At 40.3% G+C, this 11,509-nt stretch overlaps 1 protein-coding gene across 3 annotated transcripts; it reads right to left on the reverse strand.

The window, feature by feature from the left end:
* Nucleotides 1-656: 656 nt before the first annotated feature.
* Nucleotides 657-11,112, reverse strand: prdm11 (PR domain containing 11). 3 transcript variants are annotated; one of them, XM_056740143.1, is made up of 9 exons: nt 10,732-11,112; nt 9,619-9,739; nt 9,238-9,314; nt 8,839-9,098; nt 8,699-8,766; nt 8,314-8,501; nt 6,834-7,361; nt 4,904-6,526; nt 4,499-4,679 (listed from the first exon to the last, which is right to left on the reverse strand). In XM_056740143.1, the coding sequence occupies exons 2-9, from the start codon at nt 9,681-9,683 to the stop codon at nt 4,639-4,641; spliced, it is 2,850 nt and encodes a 949-aa protein (XP_056596121.1). In that variant the 5' UTR covers nt 9,684-9,739; nt 10,732-11,112; the 3' UTR covers nt 4,499-4,638. The 3 variants fall into 3 exon arrangements, with proteins under 3 accessions (XP_056596120.1, XP_056596119.1, XP_056596121.1); XM_056740142.1 differs by having other exon boundaries at nt 657-6,523; XM_056740141.1 differs by having other exon boundaries at nt 657-6,526.
* Between the last annotated feature and the right edge of the window lie 397 nt (nt 11,113-11,509).

The following is an 11,509-nucleotide window of genomic DNA, read 5'->3' on the forward strand; positions in this document are numbered from 1 at the left end:
CAATTGTGACGATTGGTCACCAGAAATAAAACAGAATCTCTTCTGCTAGTTGTTCAACGTTGCAGCTGGTGGCCACAATAAGGCCTGTGTCACATGTCCCAGAGCTTTTCTGCAGTCCTGGAAGCGCTCAATCTGAATGCCCCCCTTATTTCAGGCTGAATCGGAAAGGCCACACCATACAATTATGAAACTGTATCTCAAGACAGCAGAACAATCAGGGTTAAGTGAGTGAATTTATTGGTATTTAAAGGACAGAAGTGTGGACAGAAGCGGCGATGTTTGCACGGCACCCCACACAAATACTCATGTTGTTGATTTTCCTCCACATAATCAGAGGGAACATAAAATCATCCATCACATGTCAGAATGCTAATATCCAGGGCACAGCGTGATGATTGGCTACCTCCCGGACATCAGGGACGGGTGTTTAAAGCTATAGGCACGAATAAACAATGAAGCAGTGGTCAGACAAACAACAAAGAGCACTTGATCTTTGTTTGGTCTGTGGGTTTCTGTGCAGAACTTCAAATAATGCGTGCATGTGTCTGGGTCAACAGACAATTCGCTAAAATCCAAATTTGGAAAATGTGCGTTAATGAGATTTTTTTGAGAAAATGAATAATCAAAAAACACAATGACACTGAAAATCATGTAATAAAAACTTTATTAAAGCTTTATTTGTTGAATATAGATTCCATATGCTGTCATTTAAAATGGGTTTCTAATACATGTCTACATTCCTTTAGCATACATTTATTGAAATTCACACGTAGTTCATATTTTAGAGTTTCCAGTGTTGTGTTTTCAGGAAGATAGGCAAAATATGTATGATGTGTAAAATGAAGCAATCAACGTTAATGGATTTTTCTCTTTGCGAAAAGATACCGAATAACAATATAGAACCATTTACACATTCCTTTTGAAAATAAACTAAAGTCTTTATTCCTTAGGCCTCACCAGGACTCTCCCTAATGCAAAAAGATCATCAATAATACATTTTCATAATAGATTTAAAATAGCATGCCATAATAATAAAAATGACAAAGTACATTATTGGGATTACATTAAAAGATAACATAAATGAATATTGACTCGTGGTACATATAATGTTGGATAAAAGAGAGAGACATTAAAGCTCTTGTGAAACAGACTTCAATTTGGCTCATTTAATGAGAACATTCACCATTAAAAGAAAAACAAAAAAGGAGATTCTGAAGGTCCAAATACAACCTAAAAAACACTGTGGAGACAACCCACATTTGAACAGAAGAAAAATACAAATATTTTAGCACTTATCCACAAACTATACATGTTTCCCCACCTTAGGATTCCATTCTTAAAAATTAAGAAGAAAACAAAAAGCATTCAAAAGCATCTGGCACATTCACATACTGGAAGAGTTCAAATAAAAATATCAGAATTTTGCCAGCTTACGCTGTATATTATCTACTCTTAAATGAACCATTCACCCAAAAATGAAAATTGTGTCATCATTTACCCACCCCCTGGTTGTTCCAAACTTTTATAAATGTCTTTGTTCTGATGAACAGATCTTATCCTCCATTGACTCCCATATTATTTATTTTCCCTACTAAGTAGGGAAGTAAATAGGGGATGAGATCTGTTTGGTTGCTGACATTTTTCCAAATATCTTCCTTTGTGTTCAGCAAAATAAAGAGATTCGGTTTGGAACAGCTTGAGGGTGAGCAAATGATGACAGAATTTTCATTTTTGGGTAAACCGTCCCTTTAATACAAACGTAGTACTGCTCAGATTTCAGATGCGTGTACGCTAGGCCATTATTCACTGGGGGAAAAGTGATCCGCTTTTAAATACTGTATAGTTTTCACAATATCTGCTTTTGAAATGATCATTGATTAAAACATGATAAAAATGGTTTCATTGAAATGGTAAAGAAATACTGTTTCTATAAACACCATTCTGTTCAAACACATGCTGAATTATAAGGAGCAGAATATTGTCTCTCAAGTTTAGCATACTTAATGTATTTCAGTGCAAACTATGCGTGTGGACAGTAATGTAACTTGTGAGTTAATGAGTTAATGTAACTTGACTGCATCTGACGCCTCTTTTAGATTTGACAGACAGTGAGAACAATGAATTCTATTCACATACTGCATGTATTCTCTATCTGGTTCTCAATCAGGTGATTTGTTGTCGATATACAAAAGATTACAACACATTATAGTGAGGATAATAAGTTTTCACAATATAACAGAAACCAAACAAATGCAGCATTGTGCCAAACAATTACTGAATGAAATGGAACAACAAACCGAGACGAAAAAGTGGGGAGTCCATAAGCTTTTGGTAAAAACATGCTCTAGCATGATCCACTCGAACTCCACAGTTTTGCATTAAGGAACATTATCAATAAGTATTTGATGCATTTGCATTAAATAAAACACAATGCAAGAGTGAATATATATTGCACAGTTACAATCAACGGAATTTAGTGGCAAGGCAAGATAACGCAAGACGTTCGAGTAAAACGTACACTGCTGGCCAAAAGAGATGAAATGTATAAAATGCCATAAGTGTAAAGCATGAAATAAGACAATCAAAAATCCAAAAGCTTTGTTCTTATATGACTTTAAATCAAAAGCAACTTCTACTTTTAATTGCTGACTTGGTTTAGGATCTCTAAGTCAAGCACAATGTTTTCAGACTGATGTGAATCAATAATGAACAGGTTTCTTATTACTGTGAACCAAGACATTTCTACAATCTTCCCAGTCTATAAACTACATCTGCCATGGTTTTATGTTTAATCATAAATAATCAGCACAAGGTTAGGGGTCCAAGGATGTACACCAGTGGGTGTACATAAAACACAAACCAAACAACCACATGAAATGCAAAAATGTTTTAAAATAGCTGTAAGGCATTTAAAACCTTGCATATTTATATAGTTGAAACTTATAGTTTGCTTTGTATTGGGTGTAAATGGCACATAATAGGTGCACAGCTGCATAAACACATATGGCACATCCACATATTTTCTAATCAGGATTTACACTTGAAAATAAAATAAAAATATATAAAGAATGTCCGGTACATGGTAGAAGTAGGAATATACTGCATGGCAAAATAGTGGCTATTTCCATTCCAAAAAACTATTAACAACAAACAGAACATGCTAAATAAATGAAGTGCTTTTCGTAGAAAATTCCCGTACACAGTCAACAGACTAATACAGACCGATTGCTTTAATTATATTGCAGATAGAATAACAAAAACGTTTCTAAGTAGTATACATTGATAAAAACAGAAGACTTACCAACAGACGTTTCGTCACACAGACTGATCTGTTTGGACAACACAATGTTATGTCGAGCAAATTACATCACAGAGTTTAAATGGCAATGCGATGCTAATGTACACTCACCTAGAGGATTATTAGGAACACCATACTAATACTGTGTTTGACCCCCTTTCGCCTTCAGAACTGCCTTAATTCTACGTGGCATTGATTCAACAAGGTGCTGAAAGCATTCTTTAGAAATGTTGGCCCATATTGATAGGATAGCATCTTGCAGTTGATGGAGATTTGTGGGATGCACAAAGCTCCCGTTCCACCACATCCCAAAGATGCTCTATTGGGTTGAGATCTGGTGACTGTGGGGGCCATTTTAGTACAGTGAACTCATTGTCATGTTCAAGAAACCAATTTGAAATGATTGGAGCTTTGTGACATGGTGCATTATCCTGCTGGAAGTAGCCATCAGAGGATGGGTACATGGTGGTCATAAAGGGATGGACATGGTCAGAAACAATGCTCAGGTAGGCTGTGGTATTTAAACGATGCCCAATTGGCACTAAGGGGCCTAAAGTGTGCCAAGAAAACATCCCCCACAGCATTACACAACCACCATAATTGCATTAATGAGAAATTGAACAGGTGTTCCTAATAATCCTTTAGGTGAGTGTATGTATATTAGCACTACTGAAATAAAAACAATGCCTGTGTAAATAGCACATGTGGTACAAAAAACGTTTACCACCATATTACCTCAATTAAAAATGTTTTGTTTGAAAGTGACTCATGCCAGATGAAATGATGAAAAGTTGTTTTAAGAAACACTCAAACGTTTACCACTATAAAATAAGCTACTTCCTCTTTGGAACAAAAATATCAACCATGTCAACACCTCGCCACCACATATGTGAACATTTTAAAGTATTTCATGTGCCTGTGACCTGCAAGGTATTCCTACCTTCTCTCAGAAAACGCTGAACCAGGCCATTTTAGCAGCAGGGCCAAAGTACTTGGCCAATCACATTACAGTCCCGATCAGCCATTTTCCAATAAGATTGCATTTTGGAATTTCTTATGGCTGAGCAATCGTCTCCAATCAATCCGGATAAAACTCTGCATTCATATCCATATTGTGCAACACAGACTTTTGTTCGGAGGTGGACATTCTGCTCAGCACCTCTGCCGAGAGCGAGTAGCTGTTCCCGGATTTCTCTTCGAACCAGCTGTCCAGAGCTCGCTTTCCGTCAAAGCTCCCCATGGGGGGACCGTTGATGGCTAAGGCAAGCAGATCGTTTGTCTGATCCACAGTCAGTCTGGAACGACAATATCTGTGCATTTTCTGTAAACACCCCCTTCCTTTATCGCAACATACCATCGAAGTCGGCAAGACCTTGACAATCTGCAAGATGTGATAAAGCAGAGGAAAACGTTGCTTGTATTTGAAGATGTGGCTTATTATCTCTTTAAACCCATTCCCACTACAATAATTGGCTTTCAGGTCTCTCCATTCAACCACAAGGCTTCCTCTGGCATCCGCTCGTTCTTGCGAGAGCTCACGGCCGGATGAGGGAACCCTCTCCAGGTGGTCAAAAATGAGAAGAATCTCATCCTCTCCATACGCACCTAGGTCTTCCCTGTTGAGGGGCCACGTGGCCAGGTCGAGGACCTTACAAGCTTGCACGACCGTACGACTATGCGGATCAAACCGCTGGGTGAGGATGCCTTGACTCCTCTGGCAGATCTTCTCTCGGATGGACTGGAACTTGGACTCTGCAACGCGTAGGTTCTTGAGGTCCACGCCGTTGAAACTTTCCCGGAAGTTGTCCTCGAACTCTTGAAGGTACTCGCCCGGGGAGTCCACCAACTGACCGATCTCATAAATGGCATCCTCGATTTTGGCATCCACCTGTGAGACCAACAGATAGTCGCCCTGGAAGACGAAAGCCAGCCGTGAAAAGACAGCAATGATGTCCAACAGAAAATAAATGAGCTTCACAGATTGATAGTCCAACAGGAACTGTAGTAGAGACAAGGCGATCGCAGAAGCATCACCCCTTTGGGTCTGGTTGCTTATGCTCTTCAAATGAGCAACCACCTCCAGGTAATCCTTAATAAGGGCATTGAGAACATTAGGCTCCCCTATGATCCATCGAGTGCCTCTTATATCGCCGAGAAACTCAGTTTCTTCTGACAGAGTTGGCGCGGTTGACCTCAGCTCAGCCATCATACGCGGCGAATACCGATAGAAGCTAAGCAGCTGCTTTAAGTTGTTCTCCAAATCTTCCAAGCACGACAACTCCTTCCCACTAATGGCATCCAGTACTTCCAAATGAGGACGATGGATCATCACAGGCAGACACAACACCCACGGGATTGTCTTTCGTGCAGCTACGTAAAGATTCGCCCTTAGACTAGTGGAGACGTTGGAGCCATCGATTCCCAAACCAACAACAAGCATGTCCTGCATTCTCAGACCGAGGCCACCGAAGGCGCGATCCACCGCCTGGAGATAGCCGTCCACGTTGCCTCCGCAAAGTCTTTGCAAGGAGAGGAACTCAGTCGCGGGAAGCCCATCGGTGGTTGTGAACTGAACATAAACAGCAACGGTGTCAACCAAAAGATCATCATTATGTCCGTCCATGATGATGCTTAGAAACGGCGAAAGGCGGATCTTCTCTGCCAAATCTTCCTTGAAGGCTCGAGCTATGTGTTGGATAAGAATCTGACAGTCGTTCTCGTTCATGTACTGATCCACCACTTTCAGCTCACACTTCTTTAGGAGCTCCGCCAAAGGTCGCAGATCAGAAAAAGGCCTTCCTTCCAAAGCCAAATGATAGGCGGCGTTAAATAGCATCATCATGTTACGACACATCTCTTCGGTCTTCTCCGGGTGCATGCGTAGCTTGTAAAGCTGCAGACACTTCTTGTGCAGATTGCTTTGGCTGTGCAGTTTAATGGTGTGGATCTTGAACTGCTTGGAGCCGATTATGAAAGCAGAGGTGCGGGAGGATTGGACGGTGTACTGTCGGCAGACGTGGCACCACATTTCGTTCAGCGTAGGTGAATAACGGAGAAACCAGAACTTTTTTAGCCACTCCTGTTTGAAGCGGCGGATACGTCGACCCGAACCTGCCGAAAGCTTCAAAGACTCGTCCGTGGCCACCATGAGGTCGGCGGAAATAGATTCATCTGCTGAATCGACATCCTGGTCTTCGTCTTCCATGACCATGGGTGTCATGGCTTCTACTACAAAAACAAAGGACAAAATTAATTTGAATCCAATATAAGATAGAATGTATTTTAAAGATTACACCACAGAAGCGGATTTCAAAAATAAAACACGCATTACGATTTTAATAAATGTTTTAATTTGCATTTCCATGTCAAACATCTCAACAAATGAGGAACTCACATGATCAACAGCAAAAAGACATCAAACAGCAAAAGAGTTAAGCATTTAGTACTGCCAAAGCCAAACATTTCAACCAAACATACAGTATGAAGTACGAGTCTCTCTTCCATAGAAAGGTTTTTCATCCAGGTATAAACCTACCTTTGAGATCTTCACTGGGTAGGGGCTCTGATGGAGCTTCACCCTGCACCGGTCCTCGGAGACGTAGCAATTCAGCCTCCAGCTCACGGATTCGCTTTTTTAGCCTCACACAGTTTGTGCAGAAAGATGTTGAAGGCCCTTCACCGGGTAGAGACACCTCTTCTTCTGTATCTTCTGTTTTAATGCCTTTTGCATCAAAGCTACCCTTGTGGTGTTCCATGGAAGCCAATCCAGAGGCGAGGACGGACTCTTTGCAGTCTGCATCAGTCTGGATGAGAGCCTGGCACACGTTTGTTCGTGCTCTGGGCAGAGACAAGGTGCTGTTGAGGGGGTTGTTCTGACTTTGATTAGCCTCCAGAGATGCTTCCACGACATCTTTGAAAATGAGGTCGATCTTCTTTTTCTTGGCCTGGGGCTGGCTTTCTCCCTCGTCGGTTATATGCTTACTGAGAGTCCTTCTCCCGTGAAGAGCAGATCTCAGAACTGGACCTTTAGGCTCGTCTGGATGTTGGTCTTCTGATTTTACACCTGCAATACAACAGTGAACATATGAACAAGGGAAATACACGCAATACCGTTGTTTTTATATGTTTTTCGTGAAAAAATTAGGCAGGTCAAGAACACAAATAGGATTCGATTTCACGTACCTTTGTAAACACAGCCGTTCTGGAAAACTTCTTCTTGGTATTTTTTTGTTCATCAAAATGCCCATATTAAATTTTCTAATCACGAGCGGATTGTAATGAGAAACTCTTTTTAAGGTTTGTGCATGCTAAATAAATGATGCTATTAAACTGGTATTATAATTCTGGTGTTGTAAACTAATCTGTCAATAGAGGGTATGCATGTGACATCTCTTTCCCACGTGAGCTCCCTTGAGTGACAAAACACATATCAGTGTCCAAGGACACCTGGTTCCTTCTAAAGTTGTAAGGATCACCATATGCATTTCAGCAGATAATTGCGTATTTTCACTCAAGGGAACGTATCCTTGCACTTAAGGGGGCGTGTCCAGGCGTGTTTACGTGGGAAAGTAACGTCAATGCATACCCTCTATACAGCGTTTTATTCGCACTTAAACAGAAAAAGAATATTCCCTGGCTACTGTGTTTATCATCCATAAAAACTATTCTATTATTGTTTATATGTCAGTGACTACAACACCTATTAGTCATGACAATAGTCACTATACAGCACATCATTTTGTTGCTTATAGTATTGTTTTTAAAATAATCAGTTTATTTGTATTTCCAACGCAGCAGAAATCTTGTCTATTTTTAAGAGCACCATATAGCGTAACCATTGAAACCTGTTAAGGATCCATACTTTGCTACTTGTCAATTAAAATATGGTTGTGAATATTGTGACTAAAAGCCACAAGAGACTGTTTTAGTTGATTTTAAAATTCATTTTGATTATACGCTGGCATCATTTGAAAAATTGGTGTTGGATTTTTTTTAATAAGCAAGAAGTGTCTCACCTTTGTCCAGGTTGCGGTCAATGCTGTCCCGTGACACACTCTGCAGTCTTCTCATGTATTCGTTGTTGTACCACACGCACAGCTTCTCGCCCACCTTCAGTTTCCGACACACCTGGAAGTAGATGTGCTCGCCGTGCTGAAACGCACTTAGGTTCTTCTCACTTTCATCAGAGGAAATCCGAACAAACCTGAGAGATCAAATTAACCATGAACATCATGTTTTATTATCATTGTGCAATTATCGCAACCTGTTAATTTCTTTCTTTAATTTCTTTCTTTTAAAAAGTTTAATTTTATTATGAATTGTTATTTTACAATAATAAAATGTTTTGCACACAACTTGTTTACAGTAACACAAAAAAAAATGTCAGTAGCATTGTATTACCTCATCCAGTTAGCTGTAGTTTCATCACTTCCATCAATAAATCTATATCTGTTGTCCTCATCAACGATCTATAATAAATGAACACATTGAATTTATAAATATTCTTTACGAAGTAAGGTGTTGAAACACATGCAACTCACCATCCAAGAATATGGTCCAGAAGGTTTATCCAAGTCTATCAGTTGGCCTTGATAAGGACCAAACAGCGCCCCCTGTGGTATGTTTTCATCAATACAGCAGACATCCACGTTATCTCTATTTCTGAGGACCTCTGTGCCTGATGGTACAGTGAGAGCTGCCCTGTTGGGCACCCCAAATTCCACAGGGGTGTCAGGCACAAAAACAGGGGGCCCATGGGTAGGGCACTGCTCCTTGAAATACTTCTTGCATTCCTCACAGACTGTGCAACGTTAAAAAGTAATAGTGATTAAAACAATACAAAATGTTTCAGATGAAAAATGTTAAAGAAATATACTTTTATAACAATTTACATGTATCATTGATCCACACTCTTGCTCTATCAAGAAAATGATACTTACACCAAAAGTTGGCACAATGTTCACGGTCAACTTTTAATCTTTTCTTGGGCTTCTCAGAAGACTTTTCATTTAGAGCACTGGGGTGAAAAAAACAATTCACTTCAAAAGTGGAGTTTGTATTGTTTATTTTTTTATGCACTTTCAAATCCCAAGTGAATATGAACCAGACTGTGATCAAGCCTTTTAAAAATTTCATAGCAAAAGTGTGAACACTGGGGCTTTCAAAACATTGCTGATGAACCGACCGATTTTGTGACCATTTCAGCTGATTCATTGAACAATAATGGATCAAAAGAATAATTCACAAATCAATCTAAAGGCACAGAAATGGCACACTTCACCTTTACATATTTTCTAGGGTTCACATTTTGTGTTGCTGACCTGGAGTTGGAGTCAGCCTTGAAGTCCATGGATGGCTGTGCTGGAACTGTGGAAGAATTCGCCATGGTGTGGCAGGAGGGAGAGACTTTAATGCGCCCCGTTTCACTCCATCATCATAAAGCTAGAGCAAAATTACAAACCCAGTTAAAATACTAAACATTTACAAGAGCAAAATGAACATAAGAAACTGTGTGTTGGTGAAAGAAATTGTATGGACTGCAGAATATTGATATTATATGTATTAAGACATGTTCTTTGCTTAAGCAAACTTTTCATTCAACACATAATAAAGACCGGGGTTAGTTGTCACATTTACTCAAGGGAATATTTATCAAAATTGAAACATATAGTATATTGTTTAAACTAGTTTCTTTGAGGAACTTTAATGACTGAAAAACAGTCATAAATGTTTAAAACCCAAAATATAAAAGTATAACATACACGCCAAAATACAAAGTAGCCTATAACACGCGCGCGCGCACGCACACACAACTAGCCCAACATCGGTCTTCTCTGCCGCAGAACTGTGGTTACAATATAGTGCATAAATATGAATTTTCAGCAATTTATTGACTTAAAACCAACAGCAAGATCTTTGCATTTGGATAATGTTTGACATCACGTTTAGTTTGCAGGAGACAAACACATGCAGGTGCAGCGCGTCCAGTAACCCTGGAAATGACCTAAAGTAACCCCGAACCCGCTGCCAAAACGCGCAAAATTTGCTGACGTTTCCTAATCCAAATCACCACTTCCCAAAAAAATCTGTCAGAGAGGGTTTTGCACACATTGGTCAGCCCCCTCAGAGAGCCCTGCGCTCTAATAGGTCCGCTGAGTCGTCGCTCAAAAACTACCCGAGCTTTGGACAGAAAAGAGCGCAGTAAAACAGAGCAACTATTAGATCACTCAAAAGACAAAACTGTCGAAGTTAAATTCGTTTTAACATCGTTCGCAAAAAGTTGCACCGGAGATCTAACCGCGGTAGCAGCAATGTCCGTGCGCTTTGCGTTCTGCGCGTTCTACCCGTTTGTCTTCTGCAAGACAACTGGCAATTTGCCTAACGCTTTCGGGAGCCATTTTCATTGGCCACAGTGGCTAGTGAGTCAAACTCACCGTCTGTAGAACATACGCAGTGCGTCGGGTGGTCTCCGGTGGTCTTCTTCAACGTCAACGCGTCTCGTCGTCGGCCGCTTTGAGAAACGCGGTGGTGACGCAGCTGCGCGCGGGGGTTTCAGTAGTCCGGGGCGATGCAAAGTTTATCATCTCCAAATGTTTGTAGCGCAGTCAGCCGCTTCTCTCTGCTGTGACCACCATCTTTTTATTACAGGAAATGACATGGAAAACGGAAGAAAGCTGCGTTTGTGCAGAGCGGGCACAAAAATTCAGGAAAGGGAAAGTTTGATTGCGGGTTAAGTTTTGCGCGTTCACGCGGTCCATGCGCGTCGAACGCGCCGCTGCCAAGTTTTCACGTTTCATACAGAGCATAATGCGCTCCTATTCATGCTGTTCAGTCATTACACGTGTACTGTACATCATATTTTGTGATGTATCATGTATTTCTGCGTTTAAAAAGCTGCTCATCCCCTAAACCTTAACATCAAACGTCACGTTTATCATTACTTTAGCTTGTTACATGTTGTTAACAAAACTAACCCATTTAAAACGACATCATAAAGGTCATGTGTAGGTGCAGCTATTGATATACCCTACCTTAAAAACCCCAATGTATTTTTTGCATTGATGCGTTCAGAAACATGGCTGCAGTTGTTGTGGGTTCGAATCCCACTAAACACAAAAATGCAAAATTCAATGCACAGTTTTCAAAATGTTCCCCGTAATTTAAAAACATACTGTGTAGAATTTAAAACACAAAGTTCAGTCGGTGTATAAT

This window comes from Triplophysa dalaica, chromosome 24 (assembly GCF_015846415.1).
Source record: "Triplophysa dalaica isolate WHDGS20190420 chromosome 24, ASM1584641v1, whole genome shotgun sequence".
In the NCBI taxonomy this organism is placed as follows: Eukaryota; Metazoa; Chordata; class Actinopteri; order Cypriniformes; family Nemacheilidae; genus Triplophysa; species Triplophysa dalaica.